Here is a 21,879-nt window from a genome sequence, read left to right as displayed (position 1 = left end):
AGCGCGCGGCCGGGCGGGGCGGGGACCGCGGCCGAGGGAGGCGCCGCGCCGGCAGGTTCTGGCTCCGAACGTCCCGCCGGGCTCGCCGTGCGTTTCCTGCGGCGCCTCGGATCCATCGGCCGCCGATCCGGGTCGGAACGTCCGCAGCCGGCGGGGTCATCCTCGCGGGGTCGGTGACTGGGATTTACCTGTAGGCCGTCTGGTGCTCCCACCTGGAAACCGCTCTCGGGGTAACGGGAAGAACGCCCCTAAAGAAAGGTGTCTAGGGTCACCTGGAACCGGTGTGGACACCCGATCATCTATCGGATTGTATCGCGTTTTATTAGCATGTAAACATGTCACAGGGAATCCCAGTGGCGACCCAGGCGTTCCATCCACTTGGGACTTAGGTGTGCGGTTCTGTCACAAGAGGAATGGTCCAGTAAAGGGGTGGTGACTGTAGAAAAAAGGTGCCGGTGATTGTGGTATTCAGTGGTTATTTCAATTAAAAAATGCGTGGTTAATATAGTTTATAGAGGTTGATTCAATTCAACTGAACATAGTTCAGTTTAATTTTAAGGTTATAGGGAGAGGAAGTGAGGCTGTATCTAAGCATTGGGAAGAGTAATGTCTGTATGTAAGGCAAAATGGAATAACGATCTAAGGAACATAAGGATTGAGCAGCCAGGAAAAAGCTTAAAAGAAAACTGTCAATAGTGGAGAATTTTGGAGGTAAGACCAAAAATTATGAGCAGCAAAGTCCAAATTTCAGCTGTGCCACTTATTGTGTGACCATAGACAAGTTGCTAGAGAATCTGTTTCTTCATCTGTAAAATGGGAACAATGTTCTCTACCGCATGGGGCCATGTGTACACCAACTTTGATGGTCAATACAAAGTGCTGGCCACTCTCCCCCGCTGCATAGTAGGTGCTGAGTAAATATTATTGTCTTCCTCCACCCCCCCCACCCCCCACTCCCGCCCAGTTGTTAAAAAAAGATAAATTTATTCTGCAAAATATTTTAATTTGATGAACATCAAGTGACAACACCTGGAAGACTAGGCTGGTAAAAGTTGACAGTGATTGAATTAAAAAATGTCCATGGAAGGAAGTTTTAGCAAATACGTCAAGAATATGTCATTATTCTGAAGCAAGAAGCGGTAACATTTGAAGTTGACTTTTCAGATGGATGGTTTACAGAAAAAAAACAAAAACAAAAGGAGAGGTCAGCACCAACAGTCTTACCCCCCACCCAGATTTTCTCCTGAGTGCTTATCAGTATCGAACACACTGCCTATTTTACTTAATTTTCATATATATCGCTTCTCCCCCCGCCCTAGAATGTTAAGTAGCATGGGGCCGGGGCTTTAGTCTGTTTAGTTGATTACTAAATTCCCTTCAAGCAGTGTCTGGTACAAAATAGGTTCGCAAAAGATAACTGCTGAATAAATGAATTCTTAATGCATAATTGGAAAAGAAAGTTAAGGAATTTTTTTTTTTGGCTGCGCTGAATGGCTTGCAGGATCTTAGTTTCCTGACCAGGGATTGAACCTGCATGCTTGGCAGTGAAAGCGCAGAGTCCTAACCACTGGACCGCCAAGGAATTCCCAAGGAAATTTTCTTCATGTTACACTTAAAAACCAAGATGTGGAAATAAGGTTTGAGGAGCTGTTAGGCATGAATATTAGCAGCAATTGGTCACAAGGTCAAGAAGCTTGGTTTATTCTTTCTTATCATTGGAGTGCTGCTTCTGAAACTAGTTTCCCGAGTATATAGTTTGTGAAGAGAGAACACAAGGAAATAAAATCCCGGTAACATTTGTACTCTAGAGATTCACGTTTGAGGCAGGCAGTGACCTGGGACCAGCATTAAGAACCGTCTTATGAAGAGACAGCCTGGAAAGAGGGGGATTTCATTGAGCTTTCCCACAATCTTAAATGAGCATTTCAGGACTCAGTGGTAAGCGGATTTGCAAATGTTCATCTACTTTCTCCAGTGGCAAAGTGAAGAGCACACTCTACAAAACTCGGCACTGGGTGGTACTTTGGGACATAGATGTATAGTCTTTTTTTGTTGTTGTTGGAGAATATTGTGCTGCCTGGTAAATCTATCTCTTACGTCTCTGGAGTTTATTTTCTAGATAACATTTCATTTTGCCAGTGCCCTAGCAACTGCATGTGGAGAATTTGAGATGGATGGGGCCATTATTTGTCTAGAAGATGAGAGGATGGGGTCTGCCTCCAGAGTGGTTGGTGGGAACCCACAGGCGACATCAATAGTGCATTCAGACCTTGGGGTGCACCAGCTTATGTCCATTTACAAGATGTGAGGACATACCACAGTCATTGTTCATGGCTTATATAAAGGTTTATGTGAAGACGTTTAGGAAGATGTGTAGGCTCCCTGTGTTTCTCTCTCTTTTAACTATTACAGTCTGTATGGGAAGACTGCATACCTGCAAAGCTTATGCCTGTCTAAGTGAAGGTTACGGTTGAATGGACCAGTGCTTTGGCCCCACACTCGTATGTAGTTTGGCCACTTGTGCTCATCCGCTTTCCTCTTTGCAATATCTTTCTGTCTTTCTAACTGGCTCTACAAATCCTTTAAGGAGTAGAGCACTTGCAGGCCATTTTACATGGAAACTGAAGCGGACACACAGCCAGACCTGCATCAGTGGAGCCTGCAGGAGCCCTCTTCTCCTTGACTCCTTCTCTAAGAAGTTTAGTAAGTAGGAGTGTTTGCAGTGTTTGGTTCTGAATCATTACTGTTCATGAACCTGGAACTCAGGCCTGTTACCCGAGGGAGATGTGAGTTTGTGCGGCTGCTGCCTGCTCTGAGGGCCTCAGATAATGGTTCAGATGGACAGAACCAGTACCACTGCTGGACAGAAGCAGTAGAGCACGGTATTTCCTAGATCTGCTGTAACAGATCACTGAAAGCAACAGGAATTTCTTCTCCACCAGTTCTGGAGGCCAGAGTCTGAAATAAAAGCATCGGCAGGGCCACGCTCCCCCAAGAGCTCTGGGGAGAATCCTTCCTGCCTCCTCTAGTGTCTGTGGCCCCAGTGTTCCTTGGGTTCCTCTTCAGTCTCTCTCAGCATCCTGATGTGGTCTTGTCTGTGTGTCTCTTATAAGACCACTTATAAGACCACTTGTCATCGGAGTTAGGGTCCAGCTGGGTAATCCAGGGTGAGCTCATCTCGAGATCCTCACCATAGTAACCTCTGTGAAGACACTTTCTCTAAACAGGGTCACATCCACTGGGTTGTTAGGAGGTGGGGGGAGGAGGGGCACAGTTCAGTCCATTGCGGGAACCATGGCCGGCTCCTTGCTGTTCAGCGGGTGTGAGGCCCAAATAGCTGTTACTCCTATCTATTTTAGGTGAAATGCAAAAATTATTTTCATAATAAGTTTATTGTTGTCAGAGCCTTGATTTTTTTTTAACATCTTATTGGGGTATAATTGCTTTACAATGGTGTGTTAATTTCTGCTTTATAACAAAATGAATCAGTTATACATATACATACATCCCAGTATCTCCTCCCTCTTGTGTCTCCCTCCCACCCTCCCTATCCCACCCCTCTAGGTGGTCATAAAGCACCGAGCTAATCTCCCTGTGCTATGCGGCTGCTTCCCACTAGCTATCTGTTTTACATTTAGTAGTGTATATATGTCCATGCCACACTCTCACTTCGTCCCAGCTTACCCTTCCCCCTTCCCGTGTCCTCAAGTCCATTCTCTACATCTGTGTCTCTATTCCTGTCCCACCCCTAGGTTCTTCAGAACCATTTTTTTTTTAACATTCCATATACATGTGTTAGCATACGGTATTTGTTTTTCTCTTTCTGACTTACTTCACTCTGTATGACAGACTCTAGGTCCATCCACCTCAATACAAATAACTCAATTTCGTTTCTTTTTATGGCCGAGTAATATTCCATTGTATATATGTGCCACATCTTCTTTTTCCATTCATCTCTCGATGGACACTTAGGTTGCTTCCATGTCCTGACTATTGTAAATAGAGCCGCAGTGAACATTGTGGTACATGACTCTTTGAATTATGGTTTTCTCAGGGTATATGCCCAGTAGTGGGATTGCTGGGTTGTATGGTAGTTCTATTTTTAGTTTTTTAAGGAACCTCCATACTGTTCTCCATAGTATCAATTTTCATTCCCACCAACAGTGCAAGAGGGTTGCCTTTTCTCCACACCCTCTCCAGCATTTACTGTTTGTAGATTTTTTGATGATGGCCATTCTGACTGCTGTGAGGTGGTACCTCATTGTAGTTTTGGTTTGCATTTCTCTAATGATTAGTGATGTTGAGCATCCTTTCATGTGTTTGTTGGCAGTCTGTGTATCTTCTTTGGAGAAATGTCTATTTAGGTCTTCTGCCCATTTTTGGATTGGGTTGTTTGTATTTTTGATATTGAGCTGCATGAGCTGCTTGTAAATTTTGGAGATTAATCCTTTGTCAGTTGCTTCATTTGCAAATATTTTCTCGCATTCTGAGGGTTGTCTTTTCATCTTGTTTATGTTTTCCTTTGCTGTGCAAAAGCATTTAAGTTTCATTAAGTCCCATTTGTTTATTTTTATTTCCATTTCTCTAGGAAATGGGTCAAAAAGGATCTTGCTGTGATTTATGTTATAGAGTGTTCTGCCTCTAAGAGTTTTGTAGTGTCTGTCCTTACATTTAGCTCTTTAATCCATTTTGAGTTTATTTTTGTGTATGGTGTTAGGGAGTGTTCTAATTTCATTCTTTTACATGTAGCTGTCCAGTTTTCCCAGCACCACTTATTGAAGAGACTGTCTCTCTTATTGAAGAGGCTGTCTTCAATAAGAGACTTATTGAAGGACTGTCTATCCTTGCCTCCTTTGTCATAGATAAGTTGACCATAGGTGCATGGGTTTATCTCTGGGCTTTCTATCCTGTTCCATTGATCTATATTTCTGTTTTTTGCCAGTACCATATTGTCTTGATTACTGTAGCTTTTGTAGTATAGTCTGAAGTCAGGGAGTCTGATTCCTCCAGCTACGTTTTTTTCCCTCAAGACTGCTTTGGCTATTTGGAGTCTTTTGTGTCTCCATACAGATTTTAAGATTTTTTTGTTCCAGTTTTGTGGAAAATGTCATTGGTAGTTTCACAGGGATTGCTTTGAATCTGTAGATTGCTTTGGGTAGTATAGTCATTTTCACAATGTTAATTATTCCAATCCAAGAACATGGTATATCTCTCCATCTGTTTATATCACCTTTAATTTCTCTCATCAGCATCTTATAGTTTTCTGCATACAGGTCTTCTGTCTCCTTATGTAGGTTTATAGCTAGGTATTTTATTCTTTTTGTTGCAGTGGTAAATGGGAGTGTTTCCTTAACTTCTCTTTCAGATTTTTCATTGTTAGTGTATAGGAATGCAAGAGATTTCTGTGCATTAATTTTGTATCCTGTTAGTTTACCGAATTCATTGATTAGCTCTAGTAGTTTTCTGGTAGCATATTTAGGATTCTCTATGTATAGTATCATGTCATCTGCAAACAGTAACAGCATTACTTCTTCTTTTCCGATTTGGATTCCTTTTATTTCCTTTTCTTGTCTGATTGCTGTGGCTAAAACTTCCAAAACTATGTTGAATAACAGTGGTGAGAGTGGACACCCTTGTCTTGTTCCTGATCTTAGAGGAAATGGTTTCAGTTTTTCACCTTTGAGAACGATGTTGTCTGTGGGTTTGTCATATATGGCCTTTATTATGTTGAGGTAAGTTCCCTCTATGCCTACTTTCTGGAGGGTTTTTATCATAAATGGATGTTGAATTTTGTCAAAAGATTTTTCTGCATCTACTGAGATGATCATATGGTTTTTCTTCTTCAGTTTGTTAATATGGTGTATCACATTGATTGATTTGGGTATATTGAAGAATCCTTGCATTCCTGGAATAAACCCCACTTGATCATGGTGTGTGATCCTTTTAATGTGCTGCTGGATTCTGTTTGCTAGTATTTTTTTTTTTTTTTTTTTGGCGGTACGCAGGCCTCTCACTGTTGTGGCCTCTCCCGTTGCGGAGCACAGGCTCCGGACGTGCAGGCTCAGCAGCCATCGCTCACGGGCCCAGCCGCTCTGCGGCATGTGGGATCTTCCCGGACCGGGGCACGAACCTGTGTCCCCTGCATCGGCAGGCGGACTCTCAACCACTGCGCCACCAGGAAAGCCCTGTTTGCTAGTATTTTGTTGAGGATTTTTGCATCTATGTTCATCAGTGATATTGGCCTGTAGTTTTCGTTTTTTGTGACATCTTTGTCTGGTTTTGGTATCAGGGTGATGGTGGCCTTGTAGAATGAGTTTGGGAGTGTTCCTCCCTCTGCTGTATTTTGGAAGAGTTTGAGAAGGGTAGGTGTTAGCTCTTCTCTAAATGTTTGATAGAATTCGCCTGTGAAGCCATCTGGTCCTGGGCTTTTGTTTGTTGGAAGATTTTAAATCACAGTATCAATTTCAGTGCTTGTGATTGGTCTGTTTATATTTTCTGTTTCTTCCTGGTTCAGTCTTGGAAGGTTGTGCTTTTCTATGAGTTTGTCCATTTCTTCCAGGTTGTCCATTTTATTGGCATAGAGTTGCTTGTAGTAATCTCCCATGATCCTTTATATTTCTGCAGTGTCAGTTGTTACTTCTCCTTTTTCATTTCTAATTCTATTGATTTGAGTCTTTTCCCCGTTTTTGTTGATGAGTCTGGCTAATGGTTTATCAATTTTGTTTATCTTCTCAAAGAACCAGCTTTTAGTTTTATTGATCTTTGCTATTGTTCCCTTCATTTCTTTTTCATTTACTTCTGATCTGATCTTTATGATTTCTTTCCTTCTGCTAACTTTGGAGGTTTTTGTTGTTCTTTCTCTAATTGCTTTAGGTGTAAGGTTAGGTTGTTTATTTGAGATGTTTCTTGTTTCTTTAGGTAGGATTGTATTGCTATAAACGTCCCTCTTAGAATTGCTTTCGCTGTATCCCATAGGTTTTGCTTCGTCGTGTTTTCATTATCACTTGTTTCTAGGTATTTTTTGACTTCCTCTTTGATTTCTTCAGTGATCTCTTGGTTATTTAGTAGTTTATTGTTTAGCCTCCATGTGTTTGCATTTTTTACAGATTTTTTCCTGTAATTGATATCTAGTCTCATAGCATTGTGATCAGAGAAGATGCTTAATACAATTTCAGTTTTCTTAAATTTCCAAGCTTTATTTGTGACCCAAGTTGTGATCTATTCTGGAGAACTTTCCATGTGCACTTGAGAAGAAAGTGTATTCTTCCGCTTTCGGGTGGAATGTCCTATAAATATCAATTAAGTCTATCTGGTCTGTTGTGTCATTTAAAGCTTGTGTTTCCTTATTTATTTTCTGTCTGGATGATCTGTCTATTGGTGTAAGTGGGGTGTTAAAGTCCCCCGCTATTATCGTGTTACTGTCGATTTCCCCTTTTATGGCTGTTAGCACTTGCCTTATGGATTGAGGTGCTCCTATTTTGGGTGCATAAATATTTATAATTGTTGTGTTTTCTTCTTGGCTTGATCCCTTGATCATTATGTAGTGTCCTTCCTTATTTCTTGCCACAGTCTTTATTATAAAGTCTATTTTATCTGACATGAGTATTGCTACTCCAGCATTCTTGTGATTTCCATTTGCATGGAATATCTTTTTCCATCCCCTCACTTTCAGTCTGTATGTGTCCCTAGGTCTGAAGTGGGTCCCTTGTAGACAGCACATATATGAGCCTTGTTTTTGTATCTATTCAGCCAGTCTCTGTCTTTTGGTTGGAGCATTTAATCCATTTAATTTAAAGTTAGTTATCGATATGTATGTTCCTTAATTTTCTTAAGTGTTTTGGGTTTGTTATTGTAGGTCTTTTCCTTTTCTTGTGTTTCCTGCTTACAGAAATTCCTTTAGCATTTGTTATAAAGCTTGTTTGGTGGTGCTGAATTCTCTTAGCTTTTGCTTGTCTGTAAAGGTTTTAATTTCCCCATCGAATCTGAATGAGATCCTTGGTGGGTAGAGTAATCATGGTGGTAGGTTTTTCCCTTTCATCACTTTAAATATGTCCTTTCATTATTGATTGTTCCACATGTAGAACATATTTCATTTATTGTGTTCTTCATCATTGTTTGTTTGCTCTTTAGTTCTTCTACGTCCTTCTTAAAGGTTTCTTGTATTTTCTCCATTCTGTTTCCAAGATTTTGGATCACTTTACTATCATTACTCTGAATTCTTTTTCAGGTAGACTGCCTGTTTCCTCTTCATTTGTTTGTTCTGGTGGGTTTTTATCTTGCTCCTTCATCTACCGTGTGTTTCTCTGTCTTCTCATTTTGCTTAACTTAGTGTGTTTGGGGTCTCCTTTAGCAGGCTGCGGGTTCGTAGTTCCCGTTGTTTTTGGTGTCTGCCCCCAGCGGCTAAGGTTGGTTCAGTGGGTTGTGTAGGCTTCTTGGTGGAGGGGACTGGTGCCTGTGTTCTGGTGGATCAGGCTGGATCTTGTCTTTCTGGTGGACAGGACTGCGTCCACTGGTTTGTTTTGGGGTGTCTGTGACCTTATTATGGTTTTAGGCAACCTCTCTGCTAATGGGTGGGGTTGTGTTCCTGTCTTGCTAGCTGTTTGGCATAGGGTGTCCAGCACTGTAGCTTGCTGGTCGTTCAGTGGAGCTGGGTCTTAGCGTTGAGATCAAGATCTCTGGGAGAGCTTTCGCCATTTGATATTACGTGGAGCCGGGAGGTCTCTGGTAGACCGGTGTCCTGAACTCGGCTCTCCCACCTCAGAGACACAGGCCTGACACCCGGCCAGGGCACCAAGACCCTGTCAGCCACATGGCTCAGAAGAAAAGGGAGTAAAAAAGAAAGAAAGAAAGAAAAAAATAAAGTTATTAACAAATAAAAAAATTATTAAAAATGAAAAAGTAATAAAAATAAAAGAAAGAAAGAAGAGAGCAACCAAACCAGAAAACAAATCCATCAATCATAACAATTGTTAAAAACTATACTAAAAAATCCCCCAACCAACCAACCAAACAAAAAAACCAGACAGACAGACCCCTAGGACAAATGTTAAAAGCAAAGCTCTACAGACAAAATCACACAAAGTCCACTGCCTCAATTTTGGGATGAATCGTTGTCTATTCAGGTATTCCAGAGGTGCAGGGTACATCAAGTTGATTGTGGAGATTTAATCTGCTGCTCCTGAGGCTACTGGGAGAAATTTCCCTTTCTTTTTGTTCGCCCAGCTCCTGGGGTTCAGCTTTGGATTTGACCCCGCCTCTGCGTGTAGGTCGCCTGAGGGCGTCTGTTCTTCGTGGAGGCAGAGGCTGGCATGACGTTGCAACAGCCTGAGGCACGCCGTGTGTTCTCCCCAGGAAGTTGTCCCTGGATCACGGTGCGCTGGCGGCGGCGGGCTGCACAGTCTCACGGCAGGGGAGGTGTGGATAGTGACCTGTGCTTGCACACAGGCTTCTTGGTGGCGGCAGCAGCAACCTCAGCGTCTCATGCCCGTCTCTGGGGTCCGCGCTGATAGCAGTAGCTCGCGCCTGTCTCTGGAGCTCATTTAGGCGGTGCTCTGAATCCCCTCTCCTCGCGCACCCTGAAACAATGGTCTCTTGCCTCTTCGGCAGGTCCAGACTTTTTCCCGGACTCCCTCCTGGCTAGCTGTGGCGCAGTAGCCCCCTTCAGGCTGTGTTCACGCAGGCAACCCCAGTCCTCTCCCTGGGATCTGAACTCCGAAGCCAGAGCCTCAGCTCCCAGCCCCCGCCCTCCCTGGTGGGTGAGCAGACAAGCCTCTTGGGCTGGTGAGTGCTGGTCGGCACCGATCCTCTGTGCGGGAATCTCTCCGCTTTGCCCTCTGCACCCCTGTTGCTGCGCTCTCCTCCGTGGCTCCAAAGCTTGCCCCCAACCCCGTCTCCACCGGTGAAGGGGCTTCTTAGTGTGGGGAAACCTTTCCTCCTTCAGAGCTCCCTCCCAGTGGTGCAGGTCCCGTCCCTATTCTTTTGTCTCTGTTTTTTCTTTTTCCCTACCCAGGTACGTGGGGAGTTTCTTGCCTTTTGGGAAGTCTGAGCTCTTCTGCCAGCGTTCAGTAGGTGTTTTGGAGGAGTTGGTCCACACGTAGATGTATTTCTGATGTGTTTGTGGGAAGGAAGGTGATCTCCACATCTTACTCCTCCGCCATCTTGAATGTCTCCCCAGAGCCTTGATTTTTGCATTGAGTGCTTTCAGGAGCATTTACACGGATCTTAAGGGGAAAAGAGTGTCATATCATTTTCTTCATGCTTCTAAGTCTGTTTCTCCCAGTTGAGTCAGTAAGTATTGAAGGCCATGCAGTATCCATTCGTCCACTGAAGTTGTCATCTAATAGTCAGATTCCAGAAATAAGATAAGAAGAGCTGCTGTTCATTGAGCTTGTTCCCTGCTGGGCCCTATATCCCTCTGTGAGGTGGGGGCTGTATCTCCCCAACTTTACAGATGAGGTCATTGGCTTGCCCAGAGTCGCACCTCAGGTTTTTTGCCAGTTCTTGGGGTTAAAAACATATTTGAGCGAGGACGTGCCAGTCCAGAAAGAGAGACAGACTGAAGACAGGAACAAAAGGACGGGAATGTCCCTTATAGGATGTTGTTTCTCCCAGGGTGACCTGTGGCCCATTCACGGCTCACAGAGTTCCCTGATTGGATGGGACCAATATCCAAGTCCTTCCTTGGTTTCTTTAATGAGCAAACTGTAGGCAGTTACACACATTATTATTTATAAGTACAACTAAGGGCCATTAATATGAACCTTTTCAGTGAGCTATTAAGGTTTCCGCAGTCTGGTACTCGTAAACAAAAATTAGCATTTTGCTAGCACTACTGAAGAATCCTTCAGAAGTACTCAGTATCCTTATAAAGTCAGCTGCCCTGCTATACTTAGCAGTATCTCAAGGCTCCTGTTCTCACACTCTTGTTTGGAATTCCCCTCATTTGGGGGAAGGATGCTTTGCTCTCTCTCATAAGTGTTATCTTGACTTGGTTGTAGCTGTCAGTTGCTTATATTTTATAATTAATATATTGTAGAAGGATTATTAGATATTTTGTTGATAGTTCTTGTATAACTGCTTTGTTTTTACGATCTTCATTATTTTTGCCCAATTCTTTGTTATTGTTGAGTTCTTTTCCACTAGAAATTAGAAATGGGTGTGGTAGATGAGCTTGGGAGCTGTTTGTCCCAAGTGAACTGTGGTCAAAACTGGTCGTGAGCCAAATCTGCTGAGTTATAACAAAATGAGAGGATGGACTCCGGGTTTCTGCCTTTTAAGCCTGTCAGCCAAGGCTGCAAATAAAAACACGACGCTGTTAGAGAAGTTATGAAGCGAGTGGAGAGAGGCAGACATTTTCTCCCCAGTTACCCCCTAGGGATGATTAAATGGAATTATGAATTAGGAAAAGAAAAACTTCATTGTAGGCCAAGTATTGATTTCTCCAGAGTTCAAGGGAAAGCATCCAAGCTGCTTACAGCTCACTTCCTAACTTTATTTCCCTGTCATCAAAGGCTGTTCTCCTAAATATTTGGGGAATGATCTCCACAGTCTGAGGTATTCAGTGGGGGAATACCTCAGGTTGGGGGAGAGCGGTGCCTCGGGGTGACAGAGGCTCCTTTTACTCCACATCACGAGTACGCAAAGGCAGTACTCCCCACGTGAGTTGTAGATGCACCTCTGTATTCTTGTGCATGTCTAGCAGAGAACTATTTGAACACACGTATTTCCACCCCAGGACAAATACTAATTCTCGAGAAATATTAAAACAAAAGAGAAGTGACATTTAAAATTCCCTTATACCTCGACTCCTTCTGCATAATAATCTGGTCCATTATTATCTGGACCTGTTTATTCCTTTTCGTTATCTCCCATCAAAGAAAGGGGGACCATGACTGAGCCATATGCTTTTTAACAGTTGACCTCTTAGCTTCACAGAGATCTGGTCTGAGCTTTAAAGTTACTAAAATTACTCTCTAGGAGCTGGTTCAGTTCTTGGACAAGACACCATCCTCCCTCTGAGTCTGTGGGTAGGGCGGGTACCGACCTGATATTCACCTGGTATATGCCAGCTCATCCCTCCTGGTTATTAAAGGTTTTTATTATGATCCTGGTAGGGAGGGGGAGAGTCCATTCTTCTAGTTATATTTAGGATCTTTCTTTTCTCTTTTACTTTGTTACTGGATTTAATATTACATTGTGTTAAGTCTGATAAATTTCTTGGCTTTTAGTCATTTATAAAATTTGGTGGATATAAATACTTATTGCAGACTTTAGGTTTTAGGCTTTTAGGTTTGGAAAAAATGAAAATAGTGATGCCTGTCTAAGTCAGATGAGAAGAAAATCTTTTGAAAATTTTCTTTGTGGAGAAAAGTTTATATTACATTTGTGTTAATTTCTTATAAATGATCAAACCATATAAGCAGTGCTATCAACATGAAATGAGAGAGAGGAAATAAAGAAAATTTAAGCCTTGTATATTGTTTTACCATTCTGTTTTTCTTTCCCATGTGCCCTCTTCTTTTTTTTCTTAAATTGGAGTATAGTTGATTTACAATGTTGTGTTAGTTTTTGCTGTACAGCAAAGTGAGCCAGTTATACATACATATATATCCACTCTTTTAGATTCTATTCCCATATAGGTCATTATAGAGTATTGTGCTAACCTGTGCTATACAGTAGGTTCTTATTAGTTATCTCTTTTATACATAGTAGTGTGTATATGCCAATCCCAATCTCCCAATTTATTCCTCCCCCTGCTTTTTTTTGGAAGAATCAACATTGTGAAAATGACTATATTACCCAAAGCAATCTACAGATTCAATGCAATCCCTATCAAATTACCAGTGGCATTTTTTACAGGACTAGAACAAAAAATCTTAAACTTTGTATGGAGACACAAAAGACCCTGAATAGCCAAAGCAGTCTTGAGGGAAAAAAACGTAGCTGGAGGAATCAGACTCCCTGACTTCAGACTATACTACAAAGCTACAGTAATCAAGACAATATGGTACTGGCAAAAAACAGAAATATAGATCAATGGAACAGGATAGAAAGCCCAGAGATAAACCCACGCACCTATGGTCAACTAATCTATGACAAAGGAGGTAAGGATATACAATGGAGAAAAGACAGCCTCTTCAATAAGTGGTGCTGGGAAAACTGGACAGCTACATGTAAAAGTGTGAAATTAGAACACTCTCTAACACCATACACAAAAATAAACTCAAAATGGATTAGAGACCTAAATGTAAGACTGGACACTATAAAACTCTTAGAGGAAAACATAGGAAGAACACTCTTTGACATAGATCACAGCAAGATCTTTTTTGTTCCACCTCCTAGAGAAATGGAAATAAAAACTAAAATAAACAAATGGGACCTAATGAAACTTAAAAGCTTTTGCAAAGCAAGGGAAACAACAAACAAGACGAAAAGACAGCCCACAGAGTGGGAGAAAATATTTGCCAACGAATCAGCCAACAAAGGATTAATCTCCAAAATATATAAACAGCTAATGAAGCTCAATATTGAACAAACAACTGAATCCAAAAATGGGCAGAAGACCTAAATAGACATTTCTCCAAAGAAGACTTACAGATGGCCAAGAAGCACATGAAAAGCTGCTCAACATCACTAATTATTAGAGAAATGAAAATCAAAACTACAAACTACAAAACTACAAAACTACAATTCACACCAGTTAGAATGGGCATCATCAGAAAATCTACAAACAACAAATGCCAGTGAGGGTGTGGAGAAAAGGGAACCCTCTTGCACTGTTGGTGGGAATGTAAATTGATACAGCCACTATGGAGAACAGTATGGAGGTTCCTTAAGAAACTAAAAATAGAACTACCACATGACCCAGCAATCCCACTACTGGGCATATACCCAGGGAAAACCATAATTCAAAAAGAATTGAACATTGTACCCCAATGTTCATTGCAGCACTGTTTACAATAGCCAGGTCATGGAAGCAACCTAAATGCCTATCAACAGACAAATGGATAAAGAAGATATGGTATATATATATACAGTGGAATATTACTCAGCCATAAAAAGCGAAATTGGGTCATTTGTAGAGACGTGGATGGATCTAGAGACTGTCATACAGAGTGAAGTAAGTCAGAAAGATTAAAACAAATATCGTATATTAACACATATAAGTGGAACCTAGAAAAATGGTACCGATCAACCAGTTTGCAGGGCAGAAATAGAGACACAGATGTAGAGAACAAACGTATGGACACCGAGGGGGGAAAGTGGTGGGGGCAGGGGTGGGTGGTGGTGGTGGGATGAATTGGGAGATAGGGATTGACATATATACACTAATATGTATTAAGTAGATAAGTACTAAGAACCTGCTGTATAAAAAAAAATAAAATAAAATTCAAAAATTCAAAAAAAAAAAATGTCCAAGAGGGGGTTGGACTTTTGGCAGGGATGTGGTGGTGCTGGCAAAGAAGGAAAATGAAGATGTATTAATGTCATTTCTTGTGTAAGAGGAGGTAAGAAAACCAATGAACCAGAGATGCTGATAGAAAAATATGAGTTTAAACACGTATATATGTGTATGTATGTATATTTACATATACATGTATGTGTATATACATATAAATACATAAATATATGCATATAGTTAGTTAGCTAGAGTTAGAGTTGCCCTTATAAAATGTACAACTTTCAAACTAATTGGAAGGGTGGAAGAGTCTGTGGGCTGGCGGGGCAAAGAAAATCATACTGAAAAGGCAGAAAAAAACCCCAAAGTATTTAAATTTAAAAACACACACACAAACCATAAAACAAAGATGATAGGAATAAATCTAAACATATGAGTAAAGAGTACTTTGAATGGATTAAGGTTCTCTCAAAAAATACTGATTTCCAGATTGGGTAAAAAAGAAAAGGAATACAGCTACATGCTGTTTACCAGGAGTTAAAGGTACAGCTAAAAAGAGAGAGACAGACAGACACTGGGAAAGGTGGAAAATACAAGCACAGAAAAAGATAAGCCAGGAAAAGTTTAATGTAAAAATATAGATGGAAAACATTATCAGACAAAATAGCATTTAGGGTAAAATCTTGAATTGGCACAGAGACTTTTCATATGCTAAAGGGTTAAATCCCTAAGAAGATCTGAGTTACAAACATTAAGGCATCTAATAAAATAGATTTGAGACATATAAAGGAAAAACTAATGATATACAAAGATCAACTGACAAATCCATATTCACGCTGGGGAGCTCGACACTAGTCTCTTTTTTTTTTTTTTTTTTTTTCCGGTACGCGGGCCTCTCTCACTGTTGTGGTCTCTCCCTTTGCGGAGCACAGGCTCCGGACGCGCAGGCCCAGCGGCCATGGCTCACGGGCCCAGCCGCTCCGCGGCATGTGGGATCCTTCTGGACCCGGGCACGAACCCGCGTCCCCTGTATTGGCAGGCGGACTCTTAACCACTGCACCACCAGGGAAGCCCCCGATACTAGTCTCTTTTATAGAAATCAACTCAGCAAGACAAATACAATGAAGGACACGGAGAAGTTGAGTTTTAACTAATAAGATAAAATGGTAAAATTGTCCTTGTATTTAAGGACCGCCAGATGGGCATTGTTATACTGTTGATGGAAGTGTAAGTTGGTAAGGTCTTTTTGAAAGGCAATACTTAGCAACTTCTAGTAACTTTTCCTAAGTAAATACTGCATTTGTACCCAAAGATGTTGTCAAAGAAAAGGTGTTCATTGCTTTGTGGTTTGATAGCAAACGTTTGAAAACTAAACTAAATGCCCATCACAGGGGAATGATTGAATAAATTGCCGTACACCTATGCTATGGAATAGTGGTTAGCCGTTAAAAAAAACAATGAAATAGATCTGTATGGGTTATTATGGGGAAAGCGTCAAGATAGGTAATTAAGTGAAAAATATAAGATGCAGGACAATATAAACAATTTGGTGCCTTGCCTTAAAAGTTTCAAAAGGAGATTAACACATACATAGATAAACATGAGCATTTGTCTGCAAGGTTATACAAAGAACTGTTGTCAATGATTGTCCTTAGGAAGAGGGATGGGGATTTGGGATGAGGGGGAGGGGGGAGGCTTTTACTTGTTGTTTCTGTATCTTTCTGTACTCTTCAAATATTCTGACTATATGGATGGAGTACTTTTAAGCTGTAGATGTACCTAAACTAGTCTATTTTATGGTATTTACTTCTACCTTATTTTTGTTGTCAAATTAATTTTGCTAGTAGTCCATCCTTTGTGTCCTTTTCAAGCAACAAGAGACATTTTATTTTATTTTTAAATGTATTTATTTTATTCATTTATTTTTGGTTGTGTTGGGTCTTCGTTGCTGTGTGCAGGCCTTCTCTCATTGCAGTGAGCGGGGGCCACTCTTCGTTGCGGTGTGCGTGCTTCTCACTGCAGTGGCCTCTCTTGTTGCATAGCACCGGCTCTAGATGTGTGGGCTTCAGTAGTTGTGGCATGCGGGCTCAGTAGTTATGGCTCGTGGGCTCAGTAGTTGTAGCTTGCGGGCTCTAGAGCACAGGCTCAGTAGTTGTGGTGCATGGGCTTTGTTGTTCTGCGGCATGTGGGATCTTCCAGGAGCAGAGATAGAACTAGTGTCCCCTGCATTGGCAGGTGGATTCTTAACCACTGCACCACCAGGGAAGTCCCTCAGACAACATTTTAAATACCAAAGATTAAATAGGTCATGAAGGTTAATAAATATATGAACATGGAATGTATTACAAATAGGAGATCTGATCATAAAATAAGGATTATGTTTTTCACAAACCACACAACCACACTTACAAATCAGCCTCATTACTTTATAATCTTTTTATCTCTAAAACCATAATCCACTGAGCAGTGTCCTCCCAGGTTCCCAAGGCACCTTGTTCCAAGGCTGCCACCAGCAGTGGCACAGAAATGGGAGGACACATGGCAGTCTGGAGTGTGTGTGTGTATGTGTGAACACGTTGCCCAGGGTGCGTTCTGTAGATGGCTTAGTTTGTGTGCTGTTTCTTATCTGAATTTTCTTGGTTCCATAGTATACTGAATTAAGTGTCGACTGTCATGCTTAAATTTTTTTTTAACATCTTTATTGGAGTATAATTGCTTTACAATGTTGTGTTAGTTTCTGCTGTATAACAAAGTGAATCGGCTATATGTATACATACATCCCCATATTCCCTCCCTCTTGCATCTCCCTCCCACCCTCTCTATCCCACCCATCTCTATCCCACCCCTCTAGGTGGTCACAAAACACTGAGCTGATCTCCCTGTGCTACGCAGCTGCTTCCCACTAGCTATCTGTTTTATATTTGGTAGTGTATATATGTCAGTGCTACTCTCTCACTTCGTCCCAGCTTACCCTTCCCTGCTTCCCCGTGTCCTCAAGTCCATGCTACGTCTCATGCTTAAATTTTTAAAGGCTGTTTTCATGCTTAACAGAATCCTCCTGAACAGTTTCTGTGGTTGGGGACAGTGATGGCTGCTGTGCACTGGTGTGCCAGGCACCAGGCTGAGCACTAGATAAATAACCACCCAGAGGGAAGCAGTGCCTCTCAGTTACCTAGGAAACTTCAGTCTGGTCTTGGTTGCTTTTCTGATGGTTACAGAGTTGACTTTTAGTGAATCTTAATGTTGGAATATTTGAACTGTCACGAAAGATTTCTAAACTAGCAAGCTGCTAAGAAATATTTAGAGAGGTATCTGGTAGAATGTAGCTCCACTGTGATTCTTAGCTTTTTGGTTGAAAAAGGAGTATGACATCTCCAAAGCTATTCTCAAGTAAATGCTTCCCTCATACTTGAGAAAAGTATTCACCTATAAACCTGTCTTCTTAAGAATTTTCCTCTTCTTGCAGGGTAACACCATCCTCTGAAAATCCTAATGGTGCTACTTCTAGTGTCAGCCAAGGAAAACCTTCTCTAAGACGAATTAAAGGGAGACTACACAGAAGCAAAAGCCTTGATAGCATCGATTTCTGTGAACTCACTGTAAGTGGATTGTTTAACGCTTTTCTTCCTTTTCAAAGAATATGAAAAATTTGATTTTTAAATATTTTCATAAAAATGCAACAGACTTATTTTGTGGTAAGCATTTTTCGGTAAAAACTGGTTTATCCAACAGGTTACCGACCAGCATAACTTTCTTAACCGATATCTATAGATACATTTATGATAAGCGGTTCATAATGATGATTCTGGTTCAAAGACCAAAATAAACAAATGTTTCCTGAACTCTACAACAAAAATTGAATTAAGGGGCTTCCCTGGTGGCACAGTGGTTGAGAGTCTGCCTGCCGATGCAGGGGACACGGGTTCGTGCCCCGGTCCGGGAAGATCCCACATGCCGCGGAGCGGCTGGGCCCGTGAGCCATGGCCGCTGAGCCTGCGCATCCGGAGCCTGTGCTCCTCAACGGGAGGGGCCACAACAGTGAGAGGCCCGCGTACTGTAAAAAAAAATAATAATAAAAAATAAAATTGAATTAAGTTTAGTGGATAATGTAAATTTCTCGGAAAATTACAAATCCACATATCAATGTAAGTACAGACCTAAGTATTTGATGAACCCCAAACACCCAACTTCCTTGTAGTTCCAGAAAATAGAGGTGCTCTCTTATTATTAGGACAGATCCAGTTCAGTTAATGATGGGGTTTTCTTCTCATTCTAAGTGATTAACATTAGTGACCTTTTTTTCCCCAGGCCTAGTGACAGGTTTTCACTTGGGTATATGGTAAATTCATGCATGTTTTTAGAGGAACACTGGCCCTTTCAGGCCCCACTGTCCTTTCCTATTAATTGTGTTGTCCTGGAAGAGCTACTGCAATGCCATAAAGGAAACACTAGAATTTCCCTAGCTATAAGAAGGTCTTATTCACATTTATGTGTTGTAGCATTCATTGGCAAATTAATGGATGTTCGGGATGCTTAGACTAGATGTGTTCATTTCTCCCTTGAGCGCTGAAGAATTCAGAATTATAAAAGTACCATTGACCATTATTGTTTCAAAAGGTGGTAACAGTGTGAAAGTAAAGCCTATCTTTTTTGAGGATATGACCAATGCATCTTTTTTTTTTTTTTTTTTTTTGCGGTATGCGGGCCTCTCACTGCTGTGGCCTCTCCCGTTGTGGAGCACAGGCTCCGAACGCGCAGGCTCAGCGGCCATGGCTCACGGGCCCAGCCGCTCCGCGGCATGTGGGATCTTCCCGGACCGGGGCACGAACCCGTGTCCCCTGCATCGGCAGGCGGACTCTAAACCACTGCGCCACCAGGGAAGCCCTACTGCATCTTTTGCCTATAATTGATGAAAACAAAAGTTCAGTAATTGTGAATACTCTATATTTTTAGTTTTCAAAAATTTTAGTAATTATTTTTATTAAAATAATTTTACCCAATTATTTTACTTAAAACTATGCTTGACCATATAAGACAAGAAGGTGAAACGTGACCTATCAGAAGACATTTAAGCAATAACTGAAAAAAGGGGTTAAAAGACAGTAAATTCATGCTAAGTAGACAAAGTGACAGAATAAAGTATAAGTCTGGCTTGAAATAAAGCAAATTGCTTTTCAAAAGTGAAACACTGAATTAATTGAGAAACAAATTTGAATTATTTGTTAGAACATAAAAATGGGAGTTGAAATTTTATCACGTTATTTTATATGATGTTAAATATTATCATTACTGAAGCATAATCAGATAACTAATTAATTTGCCTGTCATAAAATATGTTTACTTGCTTAAATAGAATTATTGTGGAGGGGGAAGATATTAAAATTTTTCTAGAATATGACAGAAGAAGAGCTTAACTTCACGTAAGGTTGCCTTCAGTTTCTCAGAAATAGATTATATCAGCTGTGAGGAAAAGTTGGTGAATAGAGTTATCTTTTTATTGTGATGAACATATCTAAAAATTATTGATAGTAAATTTCCTGTCTCATTCCATGAAAGAGTTGATTTGGCTGAAGTTAGTGTACAGTACAAGCAAGGAAAAAAATAACACTAGCCAGGTGCAGAATTAATTTATTTCTTTTTGATGATCTTTCCTGTTTGACTTTATGTCAAAAGTGAAATGTTTAAGCATCTCTGGAGGGAAGAGGTTTTGACATTGAGGTTCAAAGAGAGGTAAAGCTGAGGTAGGGAAAGTGGATTCCTGGGAAGAGCTGTGGGTTCTGGTGTGGGGTGTGCTTGGCTGCATGAGCTGTGCTGTGTGTGACTTTGGTGTTCTACTTTCTGCAGAGTGCATTGAAAGGCCATGTACTGATAGTTCATCTACTTGTCAGTAATGGGAATGTATTAACAAAATGTAATTACTGCAATCAATTTGGGTTTTTTGCAATTTGAGTTCATTTTCTGTCTCAGGTTCTTATAGTCATGGTTGGTGGGGCAGCAATTTAGTGTTTTGTTCTTTGAACATTTTTAGATTGTCAGAAATTTTTACAATGAACATGTTCCGTTTTTAGCAAAGCAATAAACTGATTTTCTGAAAAATAAAATAGTAGAAAGAAGACTCTCCCAGCTTGGCTATTCCCACTTTCTACCATAAGCTATGGTCAGATAATACTATAATATTCAGAATGTATAGGGACATGGAGTATCTTTGGTATGGGGCTGAAAAAGGACTTTTTCCCTCTACCTTTTTTTAAAAATTTATTTATTTGTTTTTATTTTTGGCTGTATTGGGTCTTCGTTACCGCGCACGGGCTTTCTCTAGTTGCGGCGAGCCGGGGCTACTCTTCATTACGGTACGCGGGCTTCTCATTGTGGTGGCTTCTCTGGTTGCGGAACACAGGCTCTAGGTGCGTGGGCTTCAGTAGTTGTGGAACGTTGTCTCAGTAGTTGTGGCTCACTGACTCCACAGTGCAGGCTCAGCAGTTGTGGTGCACGGGCTTAGTTGTTTTGCAGCATGTGGGATCTTCCTGGTCCAGGGCTCGAACCCGTGTCCCCTGCATTGGCAGGTGGGTTCCTAACCACTGAGCCACCGGGAATCCCTTTCCCTCCACTTCTAAAATTTTATCTTCTTTTTTTTAAAAAAGGGAGTACTCCGCTTTTTAAAAGTGTGGTTTAGAAAAGGGTTTCATGGGAGGTAAAAAGTGTTCAGATTTGTTTCTCTAATGCAGTTGACTATGCCATATAATCGTGGAGAACCAAATTTTAAAATCTTTGCCACAAAGTTTAAAGGGAAAAAGATCTTTGGGAAAGGGTCTGTAATGACTTCTAATTGTATAGGAATACATAACCCTTATTCTCTTCAGGAAATAGCTTAGCCATTGTATGTATCTCTTCATAAATGTTCTTCTAGTGCAAAAAGACTGAAAATTTTGTCATATTATACACTTTTTTAAATTGTAAAAATTCTTATTAAATGTATGGCTTCCTTTAACCACCAAAGTAAACAGAAAACCTTAAAATAGAAAGACTGAAACTTAGTTCATGGTCTCCTGTCATGTACATATATATCAAATTTGCATGACCAACAGAGTAACATTTATATTTTTACATTTTGCTTTTAACTTTGCCTGAGAAAAAATGCAATTTTCATTGCTTTTGGAAGAACTTAGCAAGTGGAGCAGGAGGTCCACTTGCCGTGGTTTCAAGGTCCCAGTTTCTGGCCGATAAGCCTCAGGTTCCAGCTGAGACTGTTGGCTTTGGTCCCAGCATCAGATCGATGCCATTTCACCCCTGGGGAGAGTTGATTGTTTCAGCTTTCTCTGTGGGGATTAAATGGGATGGGCTTTCTAGTTCATTCTGTAAACACTGCAGCGTAATTGATTGACAACCTAGTTTACTGAGGGGGCCTGGAATCCATCCACTCTCCCTAGGTCCTTGAGACAGTGTCCCAGGGATACTTGGTACAGTTTTCTTAGGCGAGGCCT

The 21,879-nt window shown here is 41.1% G+C and overlaps 1 protein-coding gene across 7 annotated transcripts in view; it reads left to right on the top strand.

The window, feature by feature from the left end:
* The window catches only part of TJP1 (tight junction protein 1), a 253,410-nt gene that overhangs the window by 296 nt on the left and 231,235 nt on the right, over positions 1–21,879 (top strand). For all 7 annotated transcript variants that reach the window (XR_010933055.1, XM_067699273.1, XM_067699305.1 and 4 more), the window contains exon 2: positions 17,865–17,997. Coding sequence is in view for 6 of the 7 variants with exons in the window: in XM_067699273.1 (XP_067555374.1) it covers positions 17,865–17,997 (133 nt within the window). In the remaining variant the exon portion in view is untranslated. The remainder of the gene's footprint in view (positions 1–17,864; positions 17,998–21,879) is intronic.

Source organism: Pseudorca crassidens, chromosome 1 (genome assembly GCF_039906515.1).
Source record: "Pseudorca crassidens isolate mPseCra1 chromosome 1, mPseCra1.hap1, whole genome shotgun sequence".
Taxonomy (NCBI): Eukaryota; Metazoa; Chordata; class Mammalia; order Artiodactyla; family Delphinidae; genus Pseudorca; species Pseudorca crassidens.
The sequence above is the reverse complement of the archived record's forward strand: the minus strand, read 5'-3'. Positions and strand labels throughout refer to the sequence as shown.